Source organism: Phyllostomus hastatus, unplaced genomic scaffold (genome assembly GCF_019186645.2).
Source record: "Phyllostomus hastatus isolate PE091 unplaced genomic scaffold, TTU_PhHast_1.1 phas_contig_432, whole genome shotgun sequence".
Lineage (NCBI taxonomy): Eukaryota > Metazoa > Chordata > Mammalia > Chiroptera > Phyllostomidae > Phyllostomus > Phyllostomus hastatus.
In genome coordinates, this window is record NW_025333880.1 from 3,409,598 (window position 1) to 3,435,198 (window position 25,601).

At 33.3% G+C, this 25,601-nt stretch overlaps 1 protein-coding gene across 1 annotated transcript in view; it reads left to right on the forward strand.

Moving 5' to 3' along the window:
• The window catches only part of LOC123822844 (phosphatidylinositol phosphatase PTPRQ), a 203,299-nt gene that overhangs the window by 51,124 nt on the left and 126,574 nt on the right, over positions 1-25,601 (forward strand). Inside the window, exons 16-20 of the mRNA XM_045845017.1 lie at positions 3,266-3,448; positions 3,828-3,929; positions 9,385-9,505; positions 19,958-20,118; positions 20,814-20,959. Coding sequence (XP_045700973.1) covers positions 3,266-3,448; positions 3,828-3,929; positions 9,385-9,505; positions 19,958-20,118; positions 20,814-20,959 — 713 coding nt within the window. The remainder of the gene's footprint in view (positions 1-3,265; positions 3,449-3,827; positions 3,930-9,384; positions 9,506-19,957; positions 20,119-20,813; positions 20,960-25,601) is intronic.

Sequence of the window (25,601 nt, forward strand, 5' to 3'; positions counted from 1 at the left end):
ATGACTGTCTTAAGAAAGTGTAGCTCATAGAGTTCTTCAGGTAGAAGGAAGGAGAAAAGATATGAATATAGCAAAAAGGAGCAATAAATACAACTATACATCTCCCAGGTACTATGGTTACAGGGGTTGTGGAGAAAAACAAATGGTTACCAGTTGCCTGAGAGGGCTAAGAGGTTGTGCTCTCAGTAGGTCCAAGATTTCAGTGAGAATCAGAAGGTTAATAGAACATCGAGAGGCGATTTGGGGTGTTTGGGAAGGCATAGCAGATTATATTGCTACATCAAACTATGTTCTGATTTACAAACCTTCCAAAATTTTTGGAACTATCAAAATTCTGTCAGTTTTTTCTACTAAGCCTGCCTTTGTTGCAGTACACTTGATAGCAGGTAGCAATTGGCAAGGGGACACTGTGTCTATACTTTCAAGACTTCAGAATTCTATTTCTCTAGTTTACTAACTTTATTAGTAGCAGTTTTTATATCCATTGTATTTAGAATACTAATTTTAAAAGGTTCATTTTTTATTTTGAAAGGAAATAATTAAAAACAGGACTCTAATGACAATAATATTTACATATTTAGTTTATATTGCTATGGGGTTTAATCCCCCAAATTAAACATTATTATTATTGTTCTGTGAAGATGATGTTTAAACATTACCTTTGTAACTATGGTCTTTCATCTCCAGAAAATATTTTGTTTGCCAAGAGTGCATTATTTAAAATTTTATTTATTAATGCTGAATTGATGGCATGCATTCTCTTTGTTTTTGATTATCTGGAAGTGTTTTTATTTTGTTCTTATTAATTTTTCTGGGTATAAAGTTCCAGTTGTTTTTCAATTAAACTCAATTGTCAGCCTAATTGTCATTTCTGTAGATGATATATCTTTTTTTGTTGCTGTTAAAATAATCTCTTTTTTGTATACTATACTTTCACAATGAATTGTCTAAATATGATTTTTAAAAAATTTCTGCTTGGGATTTATTGGAATTCCTTGATCTGAAGTTCCATATCTCTCAATGATTTTGAAAAGTTTCAGCCATTATCTTTTCAAATATCTCTTCTTCTTCATTCTGTTATTGTAGACCCTCTTAGTTATAACCTCTATGTCTAACTGCTGTTTTTATATTTTTTAATATTATCCTTCTCTGAGCTACCTTTTGATAATTTCTTTAATACTATCATTCTTTTTGCTAAATTTCTCACTATCTTTATCTAGTCTGCTTTGATACATGAAGATAATTTGAATTGAAGAAATTTATTTTTCTGTTCTAGAAAGTCTGTCTGGTTCTTTTTCAACCCTGCTTGGTTATTTATGCTTTTTATTATTATTTAAGTAATTTTTGTTAATATTTTCAAATGTTTTATTTCATATTTTATTCTTTAATTAGTTAAATAGCTGATGTCTTTTGAAGTCTGATGTGTGTTCGTCTGTGTGTATTATTTTTTTCTTTTACTTTGCTTGCTTTAACTATTGGTGCCTAATTTACTTGGGTGATTAGTGATTTTATCGGTGAGCTCATATTACTTGAAACTTTATCTGTGGGAAATTTATGTGGCCTGAGTTGAAGTTGAGTTTCTTCAGAGAAAATTTATGCTATTTGCTTTTGCATGTTAGCAACTCAGGATTACAGATTTTGCAGTTCTGAAACTACTTAATTTTTCTTTCTTTCCCACCTCTTTATCAAAAAGAGTGGCAAGAGAAAAAAAATTCTTTTCTGTTCTCTTTTGTGTAGTGGGTTTACTTCCCTCTCTCCACTCTCCATTCTCCATGACTACACTGCACTAGTCCAAGAGTTACTACTCACAGTGAATTCTGTGGCACTCTCCAGAAGAATTCAAGGTGCTCCCTCCCTAGAGTTGTCCAATATAATGGTTCTAGTTGAAATCGCATTTGTACGGGGTTCTGGCTCTTTATGCAGGCATATCCCTTATCCTTCTTCTGGTCTAAGGCTTTCTGGCAGTCCATACAGCTATTAATACAGAAATTCAAAGTTACCAGGGTTGACCAATATTCTCCAAGGCAAAGCTGGCTTTGCTACCAGCTTCTGTCTCTGGATACCTGTTTTTACTGTATTTTTTGTTTTATTTTCCTTTGTTTTATTTTTTTGGCCTTCACAAATTTCTGCTTTCCTGACAACTCGGCAAGTAATTGAAAGAAAAATCTGTTTTAATTTTATGCAGTGTTATAATTATTTTTAATTTTTTTTATAATTCTCACCTGAGGATATGTTTATTGACTTTAAAGAGGGGAAGGAAGACAGGGAGGGAGGGAAAGAGGGGGAGAGAGAGAGAGAGCTAGCGAGAAAGAGAAACATCCATTTGAGAGAGAAACATTGATTGATTGCCTTCTGTATGCACACCAATGGGGCATCAAAACTGCAACCTAAGTATGTGCCCACCGGGGACATACAACATGCAACATGCAACTTTTGTAAGGGACGACACTCCAACCAACACAGCCACCCAGCCAGGGTAAATACTTTAATTAAGATAGTCATTCAGTTTAAAATATATATTCCAATATTTTGTCAGAATTGGAATCCCACATGTAGTGTTAGTATTTAAATATATGTAGAGAACTATTTATGGTCATGACATTTAATACATTAAAAACATTAGTAGATGCAAAAACTAGTGTTTTATTTACTTATATCCTGTATCCTTAGGAAGCTCTTTTGCTGCCAGGTCACACATAATATGCAGCATTATATCTAAAAAAAATTACATGCCTTGTCATAGACCTTGTTTTAGATCAAAACTAATTTTTAACTTTTGATATATATATGAGTAATTAATGAAAGACAGAATCATTATAAGTGTTTTCTAACCCTCTTTTATCTGTGTGTTCTGCAGTGTAAGATAGTTTAATACAGTTACAGTAAGCATTATTCTGTAAAATCATCATACAAATTTTCTGTTGAGATAAAATCTCTTCTTACGCCATTTTTTTGGTGTATAATTCATTCATCTACACCTTACTTCATTTAAGATATTTATTACAAGGGGTTTCAGGAACAACTAAAAAAGACACATGGACAAGACCAAGGGGGGTGAAATCAGGGGAGGGGGGTAGGGATGGCTGAGGTAGGGGGCAGTGGTGGGTGGAAAATGGAGACAACTGTACTTGAACGACAATACAATAATTACACAAGAGATGTTTATTACAGTCGTATCCTAGTGTACTTGGATGGGAACTTCAGCAGAAAAGGTTTTTAGGATGGAATTGTTTGATGGATTTATTTCATTTTTCTTTTCTTTCAGTACCTGATAGTGCACCAGAAAGTATTACTTACAGAAATATTTCCCCTGGAGAGATTGAAATATCATTCCTTCCCCCAAGTAGTCCCAATGGAATCATACAAAAATATACAATTTATCTCAAGAGAAGTAATGGAAATGTGGAAAGAACTATAGATACAACCTCTTTGACCCAGAGCATTGAAGGTAAAAAAAATATATATATATATATTTATAGCATTGTGTATTTAGATTTATATTGATAGAGTGGCCACAAAATATTAGCTTGTTATATTATGAATGGTATTTATGAGTAGTTTTATACAGACTATAAAAATTCTGGCTTTTTGATTAAATAAGCCAGGAGTTTATTTCAGGTGACATGAAAGAATATTCTAGCTCAATCCTCATTCATATTACTCTGTATCCTTTTGTCTTCTTAATACAAGTTAGTTTTTCAAAGATTTATATTTTCATTTAGCTTTTACTTTTGGAAGATTGTCAAGAGACCCTTCATAGTTTGCCTTGTGCACATTATTAAAGGATATTTTCTAAGTCTCAACTTATCAATTTTATTTCTATTTAGGACTGAAGAAATATACCCAGTATGTGGTTGAGGTGTCTGCTAGCACACTCAAAGGTGAGGGAGTTCGGAGTGCACCCGTAAGTGTGCTGACAGAAGAAGATGGTAAGTGTAGCAGTAGATAAAGATATTTTGAGTTCATCATATTTCAAAAGCCATGTGTGCAGATAGAACTAGGATGTAAAAAAAAAAATCCCCTATCCTTTGGTATCAGTGGTGAGCCATGCCAGCACTACACAGACTTCACTGTCATGGTGTAAAAGAAGCTGGCATAGTCAGAATTATGTCCAATAAAACCAGGTGTACAATGCTTTTTTGCATCAATCTGGAGTCATTTGTGCTCTGTAAAAAAATCACTAATATTTTTTAATCAGAATTTTTAAGGCTAAAATTTTGGTTTGAATGGTTTGAACATCAACTAACATATTAGTTATGCTAACTGTGTTTTTCAACTTTTGTGTTCATAAGATTAGACATTTACATAAGTTTTGTAGCAGATTCTGTTATGTCAACCTGTAACAATTTTTAAAAATCTAATTAGAGTTATTTGCTAATGAGTTCAGGCTATTTTCCAGTTTTTCTGCATAACTGTAAGATGGTATTCCTGAATGCTAATAGCCTTCCTATTGAATATTTAAACATATCTTTTCCAACCTGAATAAAATCAACTTTACCATCAAGACTGCTTTACACTAGTACTTCACCAAGTTAGAGGCATATATCATGCTTAGAAAATTACTTTTGAAGAATATACTTAGGTTTGGATTTGCATTTTGTATTTTATACATTGTGTGTTTGGGGACTATTAATTTTTTCTATAAAAGGAAGCCCTATTGCCATGAGGGGTGGGCCTGTAAATAGCACAAGTATGTGTAAAGCATCTGTTTCCTCTCTCTTTCAAGTTCCCCCATCTTCAAGCTAGGTTGTAACCTAAGGATGTTCAGATTCTAGTCATTCACCAGGACAAAATGTGCATTGTACACTTCTAGAAAGAAGGCTTTTTCTCTGCATTGACTTATGTTATTCAACACAATAAAGTCTTTGGAACCCTATTCTCCCATTTTAGGCCTCTCACTGTCTCACCTCCACCAAATTACTTCACCAAAGCATGGTGGTAGGGTCCTCTGGGTTGCCCTGGTTTCTAAGTCTTCTTAGAGGTTAGTCTTTCTTAGTCATTGTCTCTACTTACCACACTTGTTTCTCCACTAAAATTTACCTGTCCAAATTTGCATTTTTTAATTTAAATTTTTTTCAGTTATAGTTTACATGTAATATTATTTTGCATTAGTTTCAAGTGTATAGCATAGTGATTAGACAATCATATGCTTTACAAAATGTTCCCCTCAATATTTCCAGTTTCCACTTCACTGTACATGATAATTACAATGTTATTGGCTATATCTCTTATGTTATAGTTTACATCCCCATAACTATTGTGTAACTACTAATCTGTACTTTTCAATGCGTTCACTTTTTACACCCAGTTCTCCCCTCCCCCTTTCCTGTGGCAAATATCAGTCTGTCCTCTGTATCAGTGAGTGTGTTTCTGTTTTGTTTGTTAATTTATATTGTTCTTAAGATTCCACATGTAAGTTAAACCACATGGTATTTGTCTTATCTGACTGACTTATTTCACTTAGCATAAAACCCTTTAGGTCCATCCATGCTGTTGCAAATGGTAAGATTTCATTCTTTTTTGTGACTGAGTAATATTCTCTTGTATATATGCACTACATCTTTTTATCCTCTTGTCTGTTGATGGGCACTTGGGTTGTTTCCTTAGCTTGGCTATTATAAATAATGCTACAATGAACATAGGAGTGCATATGTTCTTTTGAATTAGTGTTTTGGACTCCTTCAGATGTATTCCCAGAAGTGGAATCATTGGGGTGATAAGGCAGTTCCATTTTTATTTTTCTGAGGAACCTTCATACTGTTTTCCATGATGGATGCACCAATCTACATTCTCACCAAGAGTAGAAAAGGATTTCCTTTTCTTCACATCCTCACCAACACTTGTTTGTTGACTTATTGATAATAGTGAATCTGATCACAGCAACCCAATATCTATGGGACACAGAGAAAACAGTCCCAACAGGGAAGTTCATAGCATTGCAGGCCTACCTCAAGAAACAAGAAAAATCTCAAATAAACAATCTAAGCTTACACCTAAAGGAACTAGATAAAGAAGATCAAGAAAAGACCTAAGTGAATAGAAGAAAGGAAATAATACAAATCAGAAGGAAATAAATGAAATAGAGCCTAAAAACACAAAAGACCAATAAGCCAAGGGCTATTTTTTGAAACAATAAACAAGATTAATAAACCTTTAACAAGACTCATCAAGAAAAAAAGAGAGAGAGAATACCCAAATAAATAAAATCAGAAATAAGAAAAAAGAGAAAGGACCCAAATAAATAAAATCAGAAATGAAAATCAGAAACCACAGAAGAAAAAATAATTAAGAGAAAATATCATAAATAACTATATGACAACAAATTGGACAATCTGGAAGAAATAGATAAGTTCCTAGAAACATAAAAGTTGCAAAACTAAATCAAGAAGAAACACAAAATCTGAACTGACTGATTACCAGTAGTGAAATTGAAGCAGTAATAAAAAGAGTTTCAGGTGAATTTTACCAAATATTCAAAGAAGAGCTAACACCTCTCCTCACACTATTTCAAAAAATTCAAAAGGAAGGTAGACTTTTAAACTCATTTTATGAGGCCAGCATTATTCTAATTCCAAAACCAGACACAGACACTATAAAGAAAGAAAAATATAGGCCAATATCTGAGATGAATGTGCATTCAACAAACCTTAACAAAATATTAGCAAAGTGCATCTAGCAATACATTAAAGAGATCACACACCATGATCAAGTGGGATTAATTCCTGGGATGCAAAGTTGGTACAATACCCACAAATCAATTAATGTGATACACCACATAAACAAAATGAAGGATAAAAATCATAGGATAGATGCAGAAGAGCATTTGATAAAATCCAGTACCTGTATATGATAAAAAACTCTCAGCAATGTGGCAATAGAGGGAATATATCTCAGCATAATAAAGATCATATATGAGAAACCCACAGGTAACATCATACTCAATAGGGAAAAATGGCCATTTCCTTAACATCAGGAATGAGATAGAGATGTCTGCTTTCACCTCTCTTATTCAACATGGTACTGGAAGGCCTAGCTACAGCAATCAGACAAGAAGAAGAAATAAAAGGCACCCAAATTGGAAAGGAAGAAGTAAAACTGTCAGTGTTTGCCCACTGCTTTATTTCTAATCTAATTAAATTATTCTGAGATTTTGAGATCTTTTACGAAGGAACCTAGGCCAGTAATGAACATATATTTCCAATAGGCAGAGCTTTTTACCTCTCAAGTTAATAGTTTCAAATTCTACTACGCATCTGAATACCTGGGCTGCTAGAAACACAAAGTCAAGGTAAACTTTCATTGAAATCCTTGGCCAAGTCATGGATGCAATTGCTAAGGACCAGGGTGAAGAACAAGACCCTTTTATCCAAAAATTACAAGGAAATTAAGAAAGGATAAAGTCCTGAGAAAGTTTGCTTAATTGGGTATTAAGAGTTCTTTGTCCTTATGAACTTGCAGTTTAATAGGAGAGATAGAGATTTAACAAATACATAAACAAATAATTCTGATAATTCTAATTACTGGTATAACAATTCCCCAAAATTATTCACCAGGACTGTAGCTATTCTGAGGCATATGAAAAAGTGCAACTGAGAAAGTTATCTCTAAGCTGTGACTTAGAGGAAGATGAGTAAAGAGGGAGGGTGAAAAATAAGGAAGGTAATGCCAGGCAGAGAGAGTAGGAGCCTTATGAAGGCCTTTCTCATGTATTCTCATATGCTCTGTTGTGATGAATTGGATAGATTGCAAAAGATATTGCATTTATTTTTCTAATTTTTTTGGATTATAATTTAGGATACCAATGCCAAAATTATTAAAACAGTCTGCTATTGTAGATATGCAGTATTTAACTTAGATAGGCATGTTAATTATATTTATTAAGCAGTACAAAATTTTTCATAAAACTGCCTCAAAACAGAAAGATTATATGTAAAACACCAAGAATTATCTAATATTTCACATAATTATCTTAAACCATAGTATAGAAAGAAATGCTTAGTAACAACATATATTCTAAATCAGTGTTATTTTTGATTGAAATCTTTTTTCAATAATAAACAAAAATTAAGTTTCACAAAGACATTAGGGAAAATATCATAGACTTTTGTCCTGACAAATGAGAGTTCTCAGTTAGAGGTAATGCATGTCTTGGGAAACAGACATCTCCAAATGATATATGGGTTCCTGTGATAATCAGTATTTGATAGCATTTTTATTATAGTGCCAATGGGAATACCTAATGAAAATATAAATACAGCTGTCACCATTATTCCTTAGAACTCCTCTCATAAACCTTTTCTCTTCTCAATAAACATTTTTTTATAAAAATTGTTGTTACCACTACATAGAGACGTATGTATACAAACAACAATAACTGAGATTAGTCAGAAAATTAAAATTAAAATAATCCATGTAGCATTTTCTCCAAATCACTGGGAAAAAATGATGTGTACATGCATTAACATTATTCAAATATGTCAAAAAATTCTTAGAATTCCTATTAGCTTCCTGTTTGTTCATTTTCCATGTAAAACTATAACAAGCAAAGTTTTAGTAATTTATATCCTTTTATATGCAAAAAGTTGTATATCAATATTCTAAGACATTACTGGTATAGTTGCTGAGAAATGCCTTTCTAAATGTTTTATCTAAATGGAAATAGAAACTTGGCTAGCTAGTTTACAGTAATACGTTTTAGTGCTTATTCAGTGTAGAATCGCTAAAGTACTTGAATCCTTACACTGTTTAGAAGTAAGAATTAGAAAGCACTTCTAATTCTTTCCAAAGACTTCTTTAGAAAGAATTAGAAGTACTTTCCTGTTTATGTGCCACATTGGTGTTTCCTTTGTTAACGATTCAATTTGGAAGACTAAGTGAACAGATTCCCATATTATTTTACATTTTATTGACACAAATGGAATTGAGGAATGTAGTTTTTATTTGTGGGGTCAGTCATTGTAACTGTTCTCCCAATGTTATGCTTATCACTTTCCTGCTTCTTAGATATGTGATTTTTTCCATTGACTTTTATTTTGGGGGGAGCTTTTTTACTGTGTATTATGTTTTATTTTTATTAGAGAACGATAATTTACTGAGATGTACTTAAGCAGTAGGTGAATCACTATGACATAGCCCTTGTTCTTTTTTCTCATGAAATGTTTTTTTCCATTGAATCACAGAAACAGATGTTCTAACACCACCATGCAAAATCTTCTTTTATCATCTAATTTTGAAAGTAAACATCAGTCTCCCATGCCCACGGAGAAAAGCACTGTACCTGATTCATTTACCAGAAAGCTTATAATAAAAATTTTGTGCATCTTTGTTTTAACCTTTTAAATATATGTTTAATAAAATAAATTATTCTGTACTCTAAATTTTCAGCTCCTGATTCTCCCCCCCATGACTTCTCTGTAAAACAGTTGTCTGGTGTCACTGTGAAGTTGTCATGGCAACCACCCCTGGAGCCAAATGGAATTATCCTCTATTACACAGTTTATGTCTGGTAAGAATTTTTTTTTCTTTTTTGGAAATAGTTCTGAGAACAAGTATTAATCTGTAACATAATAGGAATTCAGTTTTTTAAATTTCAGGATTTGATACTACATTAGAACCTGATTATTAATAGGCTAGTTAATGTTTTTATTAAAAACAAAGTTTTTCTCATATTATGTAGAGATCCAAGCATTGTCGAATAATATGATTATTTGTAATTAAAACAAAAGTTATATATTATGCATAATTATACTAAATTTCTTCTCTTTAAAGTTATTGACTGATCAACTTAAGTGAATACTTAACTCTTATAGAGTTTTACACAAATATTCTTTAGATTAATGTTTTTTAAAGTTTCCTTGAGCATAATCATTTTAACTGAAATTTCACTGAAAGATATATTTTGAGAAATCTCTTAAGTTCAGTTTTTCATGGAAATGTAAGCACTGGATTTACTTTTTTCTAATCACCTTTGCTTGATTATTCATGCATCATTTGTGAAAAAGATGAAATCCTATAGTGTATCTCCTGTCAATTAAACAACATGGCTATACTGCTTCATGAAAGCTCAGTAGATAAAAATCCTAATTTTCATCTAATGTTAATGTTTTTAAAAAGATTCATCAGTTATATGTCATAGTTACTAGTGCATTTTAAATATCTCAACTCAGAAAATACATTTTATATAATATTTTATAGAACATAGGCATTTCTTTCTTTTCATTCCTGACTTGGAAGATCCAGCATTGAGAAGCTACAATAGTTTTTTAAAATCTCCTCTTTCTCCTAAATTAAGATTTTTCTTTTTCTAATCTGTCTTCAAACTCTGCAAACTGCTAGGTAGGACTACACCTCCTATGTTCTTCATTGCCTGATTCCTAGTCATTTTGCCTAGTCATGGTGAAATTGAGAGTGACATGAGAGATGTTAATGGGAAGAGAAGCAGTGGGAAGAAGGTAACCATTTCCCTCTGTTACTGTATTTATTCATTTATTCATTCATTTTTTATCCCTTCATTTAACAATATTGAAGGAGTACCTATATGCCTAATGAAAACACACATATGACCCTTGCCCTTATGGAGCTTACATTCTCAAGGGATAACTGCATTGTAGACCCATAAACAGAAAACTAGCGGGCTCATAATTAAGGAAGTATTTTTTAAAGGATGAATGAATTAAGAGTATATTTTAAGACTTAGAAATTGATATTGACTTTTTTTTTTGAATTTCTGCCATAAGAGTAGTGATGTCCTTGTAGACAAGGGATGCCTCAGGATGAGTAGGATAAGATCACATAAAGAACAAAAATGGAAAAACATGTTAACATCTTTAAGGATATTATCTGTAACAGACTGAAATATATATTAATGATAATGAAGTATATAGAGGCATTTAAAAGTTTCTAGCATCTTCTTACTTATTGAAGCTTTAGCTCATGTGGTTAAAAGAATAGTCTTAATTCTTGCTTCTTTCACAATCACTAATGCTTTTTGAGGGTTTTTGTTATACGCTTTATTGGGAAGAATTGGAGGCAAGTATTATAATGCTCATGGGTCTAGAGTCTGAGAGATGTGGGTCTGAATTTTGACTCTGACAATGATCTGTACAGTTCTCTTAAAATACTTTATAAATGGTGGCTATCATTATTAGCAGCGTTGCTGTTTCAGAGGTCCATATTTCTCTCATAATTTTGCTTCTATTGCTTTAGTTCCAATAATTACCATTTTTTTAAAAAAACAACATTTTTGAATATTTACTCTTTCAGTATGTCTGCAAAATGCAATCTTCTTATTACATTAGTTGTACTTGATGACTTCTCTCTCTGTCATAAATATTTCTTTACAAAATGGCTCATGAGGGATAATGTGTAATCATTTTATATCCACTATCATGTGAGTCATATATGGTTTGTGGATGGTGTGTTCAGAAATCTGCTTTGATCCATTACATTTTAAGTTAATTTTTCCTTCTAAAGTTTGCTTTGTGAAATAATTTTTATCATCCAGCAAGATGGCAAAGAAGCATTTTTCCTCAGCTATATTGATAAATTATGCTTTTATGTTTTCAAATGATACATAATCCTTACATTCTTAAAGCAACTGCTATTAAAGAAATAAATTTCTATTAGAGTACTGTAATCTTACTGTTCTAATACACTGTGGATTAAGTAAACTGATGTAAAGTTTATTTATTTATGGTTGAATTAAACTTGGATTGTTTAGCAACTTTACTTCTATATGGTTCACAAAGTTTAACAGTAGTTTTCTCCTTTTAAAATAAAACTTCTGAGTGAATGGTCTATAAGATTTAGCTAAAACAGTGTGGAATGAAAATGATGCTGAAAATTCTAGCTTCTGTATAGATCTTGGCTTTGAAATGTTTTGCACTTTTCTTAGCAGTAACTATGAAAACAATTCTGAATCATTCTGACAGATGTTTATTAAACTCTTTGGGAAAATATAAAATATGTAGAACTTTGAAATGATTGTAGAATAATTGGATATAAAATATGCCATGTAAAATAATTTAAAAATATTTGCCAAGCAGTATGTTAGGCAGTCAAATAATTCTAATGCAACTTTTTAAATCAAATGTCACTAGTCAAATAATTTACCCTATAACATAAAAGCTTACCTTTGAAAGTGGCCTTCTGTATGCTAAAAAGTATGTTTAGTCTTATTTCTTTCAGTTTTCTAAAAGATTTTCACCCTTTTAAAACTACCTGATGGTTTGAGTATATAAGATCAATAATCAGAATGGGATGAAGGCCATTTCACATTTCATGAATTTACTCCCATTTTGGAATGAAGGTAGTAAAGATAGATTTATACACCAGCAGAACATCTCAATGGAAACATCATGTGAAGGCTCAGAAGGAATATGAATAAATTGTGTCAAGCAGTTGATCAATAGTTTTGTAGAAAGTGGGTATTTGGGCCAAATTGGTATGTTGAGTGATACACAGACAGAGGGAGTATTGTTGAGTATAAGAGTGCTCTTGGGCTTTGAACTTGAGGTTTCTACTGAAATATTAAAAGCTCCATTTTTGCTCTTTCTTGGTAGTCATTTTTTAAGGATGTACAAATGTTATTATTTCATACTTCCAACTCTAGTTAGAGGCCCTCGTAAAAACACTTATTTTTGAGCAAAAAGATGCATATACATGAATGTTTATTACAGTACTTGTCACAGCCACAATAACATCCAAATTACCAACCACAGTAGGTTAATTAATAAAAAATGAAAAATAGTCAAGCCCTGGCTGGCGTAGGTCAGTGGATTGAGCATGGGTTGCGAACCAAAGTGTCGCAGGTTCGATTCCCAGCCAGGGGACATGCCTGGGTTGCAGGCCATAACCCCCAGCAACCTGCACATTGATGTCTCTCTCTCTCTCTCTATCTCCCTCCCTTCCCTCTCTAAAAATAAATAAATAAAATCTTTAAAAAATGAAAAATAGTCATTCAGTGGGCTGCTGTAAAGCAGTTAAAATGAGTCAACTTGAACTATAGGCATCAAACTTGATAAATACCAAGAGAATGATAAAAAAGGCAAGTTACAGAATATATGGGCAAAATACACTTACATAAATTTTAAAATATATAAAATCATGCTATACCTTGTTTGTACATTTTTGATTAAAATACTTTAATTTTTGGTAGTTAGTTAGCTAGTTAATTAATTAATTAATTAATTTTTAAAGAGAGGGAAAGGGAGTGAGAGAAACATCAATGTGTGGTTGCCCCTCATGTGCCTCCAACTGGGGACCTGGCCTGCAACCCAGGCATGTGCCCTGAGTGGACACTGGACCAGCAACACTTTGGTTCATAGGCCTGCACTCAATCCGCTCAGCTACACCAGCAGGGCTAATTTTTGATAGTTATTTGTAATGAGTGAATTGGATGAAGCTTAAGTGTCAAGGTCATAAACAGGCTGTATGTTGACCACCTAATCTTTGCTGAACCTGCAAACTGTCAACAAATTCTGAATAGAAATCTAGCAGCATTTAAAAATGAGTAGGGCCCTGGCCAGGTAGCTCAGCTGATTAGAGCATCAACCTGATACACCAAAGATGCAGGTTTGATCCCCAGTCAGGACACCTACAAGAATCAACCAATAAATGCATAAATAAGTGGAATAATAAACTTTTTCTCTTGCTTTCCTGGAAAACAAAATCAATGAATAAAAATATTTTAAAATGAGTAGATTCTTGGTAAAACTTCAGGTTCCTTTGTTTCTTAGAAAAATCAACATACTTCTTCCACATTCCCGATGATAAGGTCACCTGGTGTTGAATGGAGGCTGTCTTTAGCTGGAGCTTTTGTCATGTGGTTTACCACAGTTTTTACCACAACTTGTTTTAAAGCCAGTCTTTTTAGTCATTTAGTTTGCCTGTCTGGAACTCAAGTGTTTAAACCCTAAATTTAAGGGATTTCTTCACTTCTTTTGTGAAGCTCACAAAGCTGGGAGAAATTGTGATTTCTTTGCATTATAAACCATTTGGGGAACAAAATGTCTTGGAGAGCTGAAGAAATAGGCTTAAGAGGGAGGGTAGAGTAGTTATCATTTTGGGACAGATGTGTTTGGTTTCTCACATATATTTTCTTATTTATTTTCACAACAGCACCATACAGAGAAGACTATGATCCTCATTGTATAGTTACAGAAATCAAGTCTTGATGAGAGTAAAGAGTAACTTAAGTTTGCAGGCTAGCAGATGACAGCATCAGAATCAAACTTGGATCTGCCCTACTCCCAAACGTTGCTTTTCTCACATCACTAGGCATAAATTTATAATTTGTCTGTTATAAAAACTCAGTTGTATACAGAATTTGGGAAATAATTAGTTTGATAAAAGCATTGACAATATTAGTTTGAAATATTAGTTCAAAAAGCATTAGTTTCATAAAAGCACTAGTTTGATAAAAAGATGAGTAAAAATAAATTAAGTTTATTAATTTGGGTTATTTATTAACCCATATGGCTTATTTCTACTAAAAATATCACTAGCTTGATATTGATCTGCATTATTTGATGGAACATATTCATTATGAGAGAAAAATTAGACTGTTTCATGTGTAAACCAGTTAGATCCCTGGTCCCCACTATTTAAATAGTATATGGATAAAGTAGAGCTTGTTCAGGAAAAGTGATGAAGATGGTGGAAATACCCAGGATCAATGCATATGAGAAGTGGTTAAAATAATAGGAATAGTTACCAGTCAAGATTCTTTTAGTTTCCCATGACTGGATCCAACCTAAATTGACTTAAGCAAAAAGTGGGAATTTATTGACACCTGTAGCTGGAAGTCCAGAGGTATACTAACTGGATGTAAGGGCTCAAATAATTTCATTAGATGTGGTTAACAGCAAGACACTTGGCCAGGACAACAGCAAGGTGAGCATGTGTCTTGAGCAGAATAAATAGCACAAGAGGAAATGGGAAGAAGTGAAGCTGAAGAGGTGGGTGGCAGTCACTGCATGGATAAGACGGGAGGGAGTTAATTGTTGTGTTGCATGGGATTTAAAGATTTGTTTTAATCATACACCCAAAGTTCGGACCGCCAGAGAAAACATTCTAAGCAATTTTTGTTACTCTTGGAATAGAAATGCAAATTCATTATTTTGGCCTGAAGGATTTTGTCCACTGTCAGGGGATGAAATGTTTCTCCTCCAGCTCAAGTACAATCCCTCTTTCTGCCTTCTGGACCATAATTACATATGTCTTCTCCAAGACTCGGGTTTATAAGTGCATTCTTCAGTTTCAACCTCATTCTCTGTACTGAATTCTTCATCTACTCTTAAAAATGTGTCTTTTTCTGCTAAAGACAAACATAAGAAGCAGAATTAAACCAAGTCAACCAGCTAACCAAATGATGACTGTAAGAGCAGTAGGAACAATTGAAGACCCTATGTCGACTGAGACTATCTCTGAGACTCGAGAACAGCTTTAGGATCATAGAATAGGTAACTATTTATGCTTTGCCAGTTTGGGGCAGTTTAGTATTAAACTACTGGTACTACCCAACTGTTTAGAGAAATTCCTCTAAAGTGTAACGTAGAAGAGTAGTTTCTTTGTAGAGGGAAAATATGAGGGAGAGAATGAGTTAGTAAGATTCAAGTAAATGGATGTTGAAATTTTTTATTTTAAGGGAGTGGAATTTAGTGAGTGAAAGGATTTATCTAGAATATTTACATAGCAACAATTAAAGTTTTGAAAATGAATTCATAGAAATGAACACGGATGTATCACCAGGTTAGATTGCTCCCAGGAAAGAAAAGATAACATGATGTAGTTTAGAATGAAGACCTTGACCTTTTGATGACCTCAAACTTGATTCATGTTCACACTTCGGGAAAATTTAAGTCCTCTCATGGGGTTTTGGTATACATTACTCCTTCACCGGCATTTGCTGCTTGGCATGGTTTTGAAGTGATAAAAGTTGAGCAAATGACTTGGTAAAGCAGAGCAAAGAAACTGCTCTTATACTTTAGAATTTCCTTTATGCCATACAAATTACTATATTTTTTCTGAATAATTTCAGAGTAATTTGAATACTTTTGATTTTTAAATTCCAATCAGCCTTAAAAATGTTGTAATAAGTTCTTAGAATTGTCATTAAAGTAACTGCACTCAAGAGTTTCCTCAATTTTTTTCTCAGTTTGAAAATTTGTGCTAATCAGGTGGTTTGGCTGATGTTGAAAGTTATCTATTTTTGAGGTTACATATTGTGTGACATTTATATTCCTTCCATTTCTACACAGTTTGTGACTTTGGGGTGTGAGAGTGAGACCTGCTTTGTCAGGTAGACCTCCTGTCCACCTCTCCCCACCTCACTCAACTCTCTATCCTACTCTCAAATCTTATAAACTAGCTCTCTACTAAACAATTTCTTGCATCTTTAGGGCCTGTTGCTTTGTTTTCCTTTTCTACTCATTGGTCACAACTAATTTTTGTGTGTGTGAAGAAAGTTTTTAGGCACTAGGGTTGGGGGGCTTTTATTGTTGTCATCTTCAAGGAGATCACATGGTTATTAATGAATTGTTTTATAATTATTTCCTGCTTTGCCTTTCTCTTTTGCAGATATGTACCATACCTTAACTCATAATCATGTCTAACATAGTTCCTGATACAAACAGATACTCCATAAATTTTGTTGAATTTTGCTAAATATTGTTTGCATATCTGTCATTGCTAATTTCAGAGGAGGTGGAGAAGGTATTTCTCTTTGGAGCACTATCCATAAGAACAGTGCTTCCCTAACTCCAACATATGTCATTCGCCATTTAAAAGACTAAATAAAATAGAGAAAAATATGTGTAATTGAGTTATTTAAAATGGACCACAAATGACCAATAAACATATGAGAAGACATTATATCTCACTCATGGTCTGAGATGTGCAAATTATAGATTTCTTTTTGTCAATTAAACTTGCAGAAATTTAAAAAGATTAATATCCAGACTAATAGTGATAGTTTGCCAAAATGTGTACTTCCACACAGCATTATTGTGATTCTACATTATAATAAGTTGTAATTTAGAAGAGAAATAATTTTGGAACAGTAATCATTCAAATAATAAAAATTCAAACCATTTGATTCAATAATCACACTACTGGAAATTAGCCTACAGAAATAAAGTTACCATTGTGAAAAGATATTTGTGTAATGATTACTGCATCATTGTTAGTAATAACTAAAGAAAAAAAGAGAGACAACCTAAATGTTGATTTAAAGAATGGCTAAAACCTATGATACATTCAAATTAGGCAACTACAAAAAATAATTTTATAGATCATTATTTATATGGTAAGAGAAAAATATAGAAAGAAAATATAAAAAGAAAAATATAGAAATCAAGATATAGAAAAACATATACTCTTATAATAGAAATAAAGCCCTATAATAAAATACATAATAATCCTATTATAATATATTTAAACTAATAAAAACAAAACAGATTTTTAAACTAAACCAGCTAAAACCCATGTAACAACTGATTATACCTTGTGTCAAAGCTGGGCTTCTGTGCATGGGAGGGAGTGCCCCCTCTGAACCTCAGCATTGCTCACTGAGATGGCTCCTCAGAGAGCAGAGGGCATGCAGGCCTCAGCCCAGAGGTGAATGTGTGTTTTCTCTAATCTGGCAACAGCATATGAGCAAGAAGGATGGAGTCAGATCCTCTGGGACAGCATCATGACTCCCCTTTCTGTTTTCCTCAGTTCTCATTTTTGTTGGAAACTGTCTATCATATAAAAGATACTAGCTTGTATCAGAAGTTGAAATTTTAATTGGAATTCATTTATGCTCAGATGCTTTTCTGCCTGTCATTAAAATAGTGGCCACAATCCTAAAGCTCCAAAAGAAAAACAAATAAACCCCACACAGAAAAGATGTATTAGTATCTGAAAATTTTTGTTAACACTTTTTTTTCTCTGGGGGAAAATCAGGATATATGTAGAAACTATATTTATGTGTGGTAACTGAGGATTAATGAGTTTGTTGGTTATTTATAAATACTATTTTATTTTTACTGAAATATTCAGATAGGTGAGACAAAATTTTTCTTGATCTGAATTTCCCAGGTAATTGCCTTGATTCTACACTATCCATGGAACATACTCACAGTTTTTCTTCTTGTGGGTAGATACTTAACTGCAGTATGTTGTTGTAGTGATCAGGGCACGAAGGTGGTGCAAGATAGCCAACAGCACTGAAAAATACGCTGGATAAGGATTTTTAAAGATACCTAAGTGATTATTCAGATTACTCTAACTAATTTCATAGCTTTAGAGACCTAAATTGAGTTAGCTATTTTGTACTGATCTGATGACAGGAGTTTGGAATTGGGCAAAGTTTCTATGCCAAAGGCCTCTTTGTCTGAGACCAATAGCCACAGTACTGAGTTCCACGGACCCTCTCTGTGACAGTGAAGTCAAGGAAAGCTCTTCCTACTGCTTCTGAAAAAGGATATCTGATCGAACTGTTTCAGATTGCTGAGTAGCCAGGCTTATCCTGCCTATTTCTATTAGCATACTCTGAATCTGTATTTTTTTCACTGTGGTAAGCTTTTCAACTATTTTTTTAGATAACCATACTCATTTTTGGAGGGAAATGATGCCTTTGTAATGGTAAAACCATGGCTGCATTGTCCCTTTGTGGATATCCTTAATTCACCTAAAATCTATTATTCCTTTTAATTATTCAATAATTCAAATGTTTTAGCCTGACCAGGGTGCTCAGTTGGTGGGAGCATTGTCCTGTGCACCAAGTGGTTGCACGTAGGATCCCCAGTCAGGGCACGAATGGGAGGCAACCAATCAATGTTTCTCTCTCACTAATATTTCTCTCTCACATCAATGTTTCTCTCTCTCTCTTCCTCTTTCTCTGAAATCAGTAAACATATCCTCAGATGAGGATTAAAGGGAAAAAATAATTCAAATATTTCAATAGTAAAGAAAGGACATTTTATCTTCAGAAGGAATATCAATTTATATCTCGGATACTTTGTGTTTCTAAAGAAGAAACAAATGACATTACAAGAGATATGCTTTTTTCTGTAATATTGATTGTATTTACTTATGTAAATTTTTAATAATAAATTTTATTGCTCTCAAAATATAATTTTTTAAAAAATGCACTTTTCAGCACCTTGATATCTATGTTAATTCTTTAATTAAGTTCCAATTTATACCTTATTCAAAACTATGGAGCCTAATGTAACTGAAGTAAAATAATTATCATTTTCTTTATTATTTGGCAATATTTTGTGCTTTAGACTTTTCGACCTCCTCCTGCGATTTTGCTATTTACTTGAAGAGCATTGAGTCAATATTTATTTTCTTTATTTGATTGACACTTCAAATACTTTTGAGATTTTAACTGAGTAGATGTGAGCTCAATTTCTTCCCTATGTTACACATATATTATTTTCAGTCCTGTTTCTAATTAAATACATGGTAACGCACAGGCTTACTATTTTAGATACTACTGTTCAGACATTTACTATTTATTTGTTTGAATTTGTTTGAAGTACATGTTACTTTTGTATAATATATGAAAAATCAGTTTGATACATATGTAGTATAAATAAGATTTTGTCCACACTTAAGAGACCAAATATTTGAACAGCTAAAACACTGGCATGAAAATGAATGCAGATCACTTTGAATGTACAGTGTTCCTAGAGGTTTATTAAAATCAGTCCAAGCAAACTCTAATATGTACATACCATATTAACACGGTTGAATTACTGAAAGTACTTGAAAACCGAAGAAATTTATTTATTGATTGTTCTGAAATTCTCTTTTTAACATTCAGGATAAGTGGTATCTTTACCTTATTAGTTTGGATTAATGAATTTCCATGCATACATATTTATTTTTAATGTACTGCTCAAAATGTATATGTAACATTCAATTTAAAAGTCAGTTATACAGACTATCTCTTTTTCTCTCTCAGGGACAGGTCATCATTAAAAACTATTAATGTTACTGAAACATCATTAGAATTTTCAGATTTGGACTACAATGTTGAATACAGTACATACGTAACAGCTAGCACCAGATTTGGTGATGGGAAAACAAGAAGCAATATTATTAACTTTCGAACACCTGAGGGAGGTGAGTTTTTATCCATGTAGGCCAAGTAAAAGAATATCCTACCCAGACAAAATAAGTGTTAAATATAAAAATATGTATTATTAAGCCTAATATCTGTCGCTGGTGGGATGCAAAATTGCTCTTTGGTCGCTTTCTAACTGTGTGATGTTGATAAAGTTAGTTGATCTGTCTGTGCCTCAATTTCCTGTGTTATGGAAACACTATAGTATCTACTTAACAAGATTCTCTGAGGATTAAATGAGTTTATATTTGTAAATGCACTCAGCACAGAACTGGACACATAGTAAGCATTTAATGTGTTTGTTAAATGAAACAAAATAAAATGTAGGAAATCAGCTCTCTGACTTTCTTTCTGTTACTTGATTTTAAAATTGTAATTTAGAATTTCACATTATATATTCTATATTGGAAACTTATAATGTTCTCATACCCAAGGGCAGTAGGCATGCTTTTAGAGCTAGGATAGTGTTTTATTAGTAAGAAATACATCTTTCCGCTGCTTGGATGTTGCTGTGGTTTTAGAGAGGTTGCCCAAAGAGCCATATGGATATCATTAATGATTTGTATTTACATGTTATTCCAATTTAAGTTTTTTAAAAAAGATTATCCTTTATCAAAGGAAGGTAAAATTTAGAACAACATTACAGACATTATTTAGAACCACAAGTTCAGTTTTTTTGTCCATTTTTTTATAGCACCAAGTGATCCTCCCAAAGATGTTCAGTATGCAAATATAAGTTCTTCATCAATAATCCTCTTCTGGACACCACCTGCAAAACCTAATGGGATTATACAATATTATTCTGTTTATTACAGAAATACTTCAGGTACTTTTGTGCAGGTAAGATCTGAGTTTTCTCCTAGTTCTTTATATCCTTTAGTTTTGTTGATACAGATTGAGTTTGGTAGAAAAAATCATTTATCTTACATTAATAATTATACATAGACATTTTGCACAACTTCTAAGGACACAGAAAAATGTGGTAGAGAATGTCAGATATGTTCCTGTGTCTCTATTTATCTCTCTCTGCATGCACACACACATTTCTGTGTTAAAGTCAAAGCCATCACTGACAATGAAGCTGTCGCCTATGTAAAATTCTGCACCTAAATATGGCCCCCACTTCACTCTTCCAAGAAGTGTTCTATAAGAGTTGATGATTTCATTCACCCTCAATTATGTCTCAGAAAAATATTTGTTTTGTTTGTGTGTAATATAACTACTTTTCATGTTTGGATGTGTTTGTGTATTTCTCTTCATTTTTACAAGAATGTTTTCAATTGTTAGCAGGAAGTGTTATCACTATTATTACTTTATTATTTATCAGATATAATGAAAACTAGAAATGTGCCTAACTTGAGGTATGCAAGGTACTAGGGTCACACAGTTTGAAGATGGACACTTTCTGATATATAAATGGTAATAGTTATGAAAATAGATAAAATGAAGTTTGTTTAGAGAATATCTTTATTTTCTCAGCAGAATTTCTTTATTTCTCTGAATGTAATATTTCACAGAACTTCAAATATGTATGTGTGTGTGTGTATATACATATAGTCTGTCCAGAAAGTGTCCAGCCATATAATATGAAAAAATAGAGACATTTATTGAAGAAGGTACAAGAAACATTGTACGAAGATAAATCATGTCTTAGTCCCCTTCAAAGTAGGCACGTTGGGACCTCACACAGTCCTCCCAGTTCTCATCAGCTGCCCCGATGTATTTTCCTGACTCTCATCAATTGTCTGAAATCTCTTTAAGGTGACTTTAGTTTTGGGAAAAGCCAGAAGTCACAGAGTACCAAATCCGGGCTGTAGGGGGGATGAGTCACCTGGGTGATTTGATGTTTCACCAAAAAACTGCATGAGACATGATATGTGAGTAGGCATGTTGTTGTGATGAAGCTGCCAATCACCAGTTGCTAATAGCTGTGGCCTCCTGAGTCATCCAAGTAGTTTCTGCAGAGGAACGTTCCAGCTTAATGCAAAATTTGATGCAGGTTCATTGTTCTATTCACTTAGTCATTTTGAATGTGATGGACACCTAGTACACATGCTCACTCAATGGCATCTACTGCCTCCACTGACTAGTACAATGAAGGCATCATTGTTCCCTCTCCTTGGCTGTCAGGTTACATCAATGTCATGCAAACTGTTCTCATTATATTAACAAGGGCTGGGCTCTTCTGAACAGACTATATATATATATATATATATATATACACACACACATGGTTTATATATACAGTTTACATATATGGTTTATATATATAGTTTATATATATAGTTTATATATATAGTATATATAGTTTTAGAAAACTATATATATATATACAGACTATATATATACTATATATATATATATATATATATGAGAATGATAAAATTGGAATTGTTGTGACTCAACCAGAAATGGGGAAAGTTGGACTACAAATGGAAAACACCAATTTAGAAAAAATACTGTAATTTACTGATAGAAACTACTGTCTGTATTATTATGACTCTGGTCATTCTTATTTCTTTGTATCTTCTTGAGCCGGGGAATAGAGATAAGTCTTAGTCACTCCAAGTTGCCTGATTCTCTTTGACTGACAACTGGGTTGAGTTACTTCGATGAGTCCTTGTGAGGAGCAGTCTCTGGGACTAAAGTATGATTTGCTACAATGCATTTGTAGTACAGTTTACAATAATGCAGTGGTCCCCAACTTTTCTGACACCAGGGACTGGTTTCATGGATGACAAGTTTTCCAGGGACTAGATGGCTTGATAATCTGCCAGCTGATGCAGCTTAATTTGTCACTTGTCACTCACTGATAGGGTTTTGATATGAGCCTGGGAAGCAATTGATTTAGCATGGTCTCTGTGCAGTCACACCTCTTTGCTCATGATAATCTGTATTTGCAGCCGCTCCCCAGTGCTGGCATCACTGCCTCAGCTCCACCTGAGATCATCAGGCATTAGATTCTCCTAAAGAGTGAGCAACCTAGACCCCTTGCATGTGCGTTCACCACAGGGATCCTATGAGAATCCAATGCCGTGCTTATATGACAGCAAACAGAGCTTAGGCAGGAATGCAAGTGATGGTGTGTATAAATACAGATGAAGCTTCCCTGACTTGCCTGCCGCTCACCTCCCGCTGTGTGACCCAGTTCCTAACAGGCCACAGACTGGTATGGTTGGGGACCCCTGCACTAATGAACTGGGTCAAAGCAGAAGTTTGCAAGCTGTCTCGGAACTACCCTACCAGTGAAGAAAGAAAGTCCAGAAGTCACTTTGGGTTTTACATTCTGTTCAAAGCCCTTTAAGAGTGGAGGCCCTCTAAGAAAAGAGGATTTTCCTCCTAATCTGTACATCAAGCAATTTTTGTTTTGCCTTTTTTTCCTGCTCTAATTGAGGAAGAGATATGGGGATTAATATACAATTTATTATCATTATCTAACTACAGTGTTGTTTGTGCAGTTACCAATGTTATTATGTCATAGGGGTTATTGGAATTGCAGTTGTTTCTTCTATCACACATTTAACAAAAGTTTTGCAAAGTGGTGTCAGTAGTTCTGAATCTTGGAAAAGCTTTTGCTCCTGTACTATTTACTATGGCTTATACATGATTCTATGTTGGTTCTCTTTGTCCAGATAATGGCTAAATAACCAAGTGTAAACATCTAACTGTCATTTCAACATGATCTTATGAACCTACTTATTCAAACCTGGGCATATACTATGATCCCACTTGCAATTTATCTATCTTAGAAAATGTAATCTTTTATTTAGTAATCTTAAGAATGCTTTTAAGTATGACAGCTGCAAGAAGACACAGGCTAATGATGTTAAAACATTCCTCATATTGCTTGAAGTTCATCTGTGCTTTAATTTATTCCTAAAGTTAATGCTAAATATAGCATCAAAATCTTTACTACCTCATTTTCTATTTTGGATTGGTAGAGTAGAAGGAATCCTCAAAGTCAAAATTATATAGAGGAAGAAGTGTATAATTTTTTCTTCCCCCTTCTTTCCCTCTCCTTCCCACTGAAATTTGTACTGCAGGGTACCTCACACCTGCACACCACACTCTGCTTCCTATTCCTGGTATCTTGTGCTCGTGTTAGGCTCCCATGCGCCCTTGCAAACAGCTTGAAGAAAAGGGTCACGTGACACTTATCTTTCCATCTCCTGGATCCTCTGGTACTGTTCCATACATAGCTTTAATGCTCAATAAATATTTTAATTGAGAGAACATGAATTATTATAATAGACCAATATTATTTTCAGTACTTAGTGATAATTTTGGAGCACTTGAGTTTGAGGTGCTCATTCCTTCTTATTCTGGGGAATTTAGTCTCTGTACTACTACTTGGCAATCCATCCTGCTCGTCCTGCACTTTCGCACCTTGTGTTTTGTTAGTCTATTAACACTTAGACATTTTAATTGTTACCACTTATGCCATGTCTCCTCAGTGTGCCTGACATAGTCTTATTATAGTATAATGTGCAAAATAAATCCTGGTTGATTTATCAAATATGAAAAGTTTTTACTAAATGCCTTCTGACTGCATTTGTATACATAAAGAGTAAACCCTATTTAGATAATTTGAACCACAAGATGTGTTTCCTAAAAATAAATAGACGAATGAAATAATCTAGATAACTGACCTACTTTTAAGTTTGTTACATGTCTATGCATGTCCGTGCATACTCAGCATGAACGATTTCTGGCTCATTCAAAATAATTTGTTAACTAATTGTCATCAAGGTCATAAGTAATCAGAGTAAATTCTATAACAAAGAAAAATTAGAAGCTACAGCAAAAAGCTATATTAATATTTTGTGTAATACTTTATATATTTGTTATTCTATATATAACATAGATATATTGGAAGATAGTAAGGTTCACAGGTCATATTTTGTGTGAGATTATTGTGTTATTTTAACTCGTCTACTCCTAAATAAGTCACCACAAAATTGAAATTGATCTTTTATTACCCTCATCCCCCCACCATATTGGTAAAAAAAGAACCACAAAAACTTGCTAATTTGATTTGTTGATATACTGTAGAACCATTCTAACTATAAATTTTAATCAAATTGATTACTCAATGTTATTAATTTAAATTAACTGATTATCATTTATTTGTTTTTTATTATGCGCCAGACATGGTCTTAATTGCTTTATGTGCTTCGTATCATCTAATCCTCAAAACTTCTCTGTGAAGTGTCAACAATCATTCCCACTTTACAGTTGAGGAAAGAGAAGCTTTGAGATTAGATGATTTTCCAGAGTTACCTGCCAGAATTGAATGCAGGTTTATAGCACTCTAAGGGCTTTGTGATGATTGGAATGATTTAGATTTCCCAGTGTAGATGGACATTATTATAAAGTTATTCACACTAATTGCCAAATATTTTTCATTAAAAGTCTATTTTCCTTTATTTTAAAATTTATTTTATTTTACTATGTGTTTCGGGTTTAATATTTGCTCAGAGAG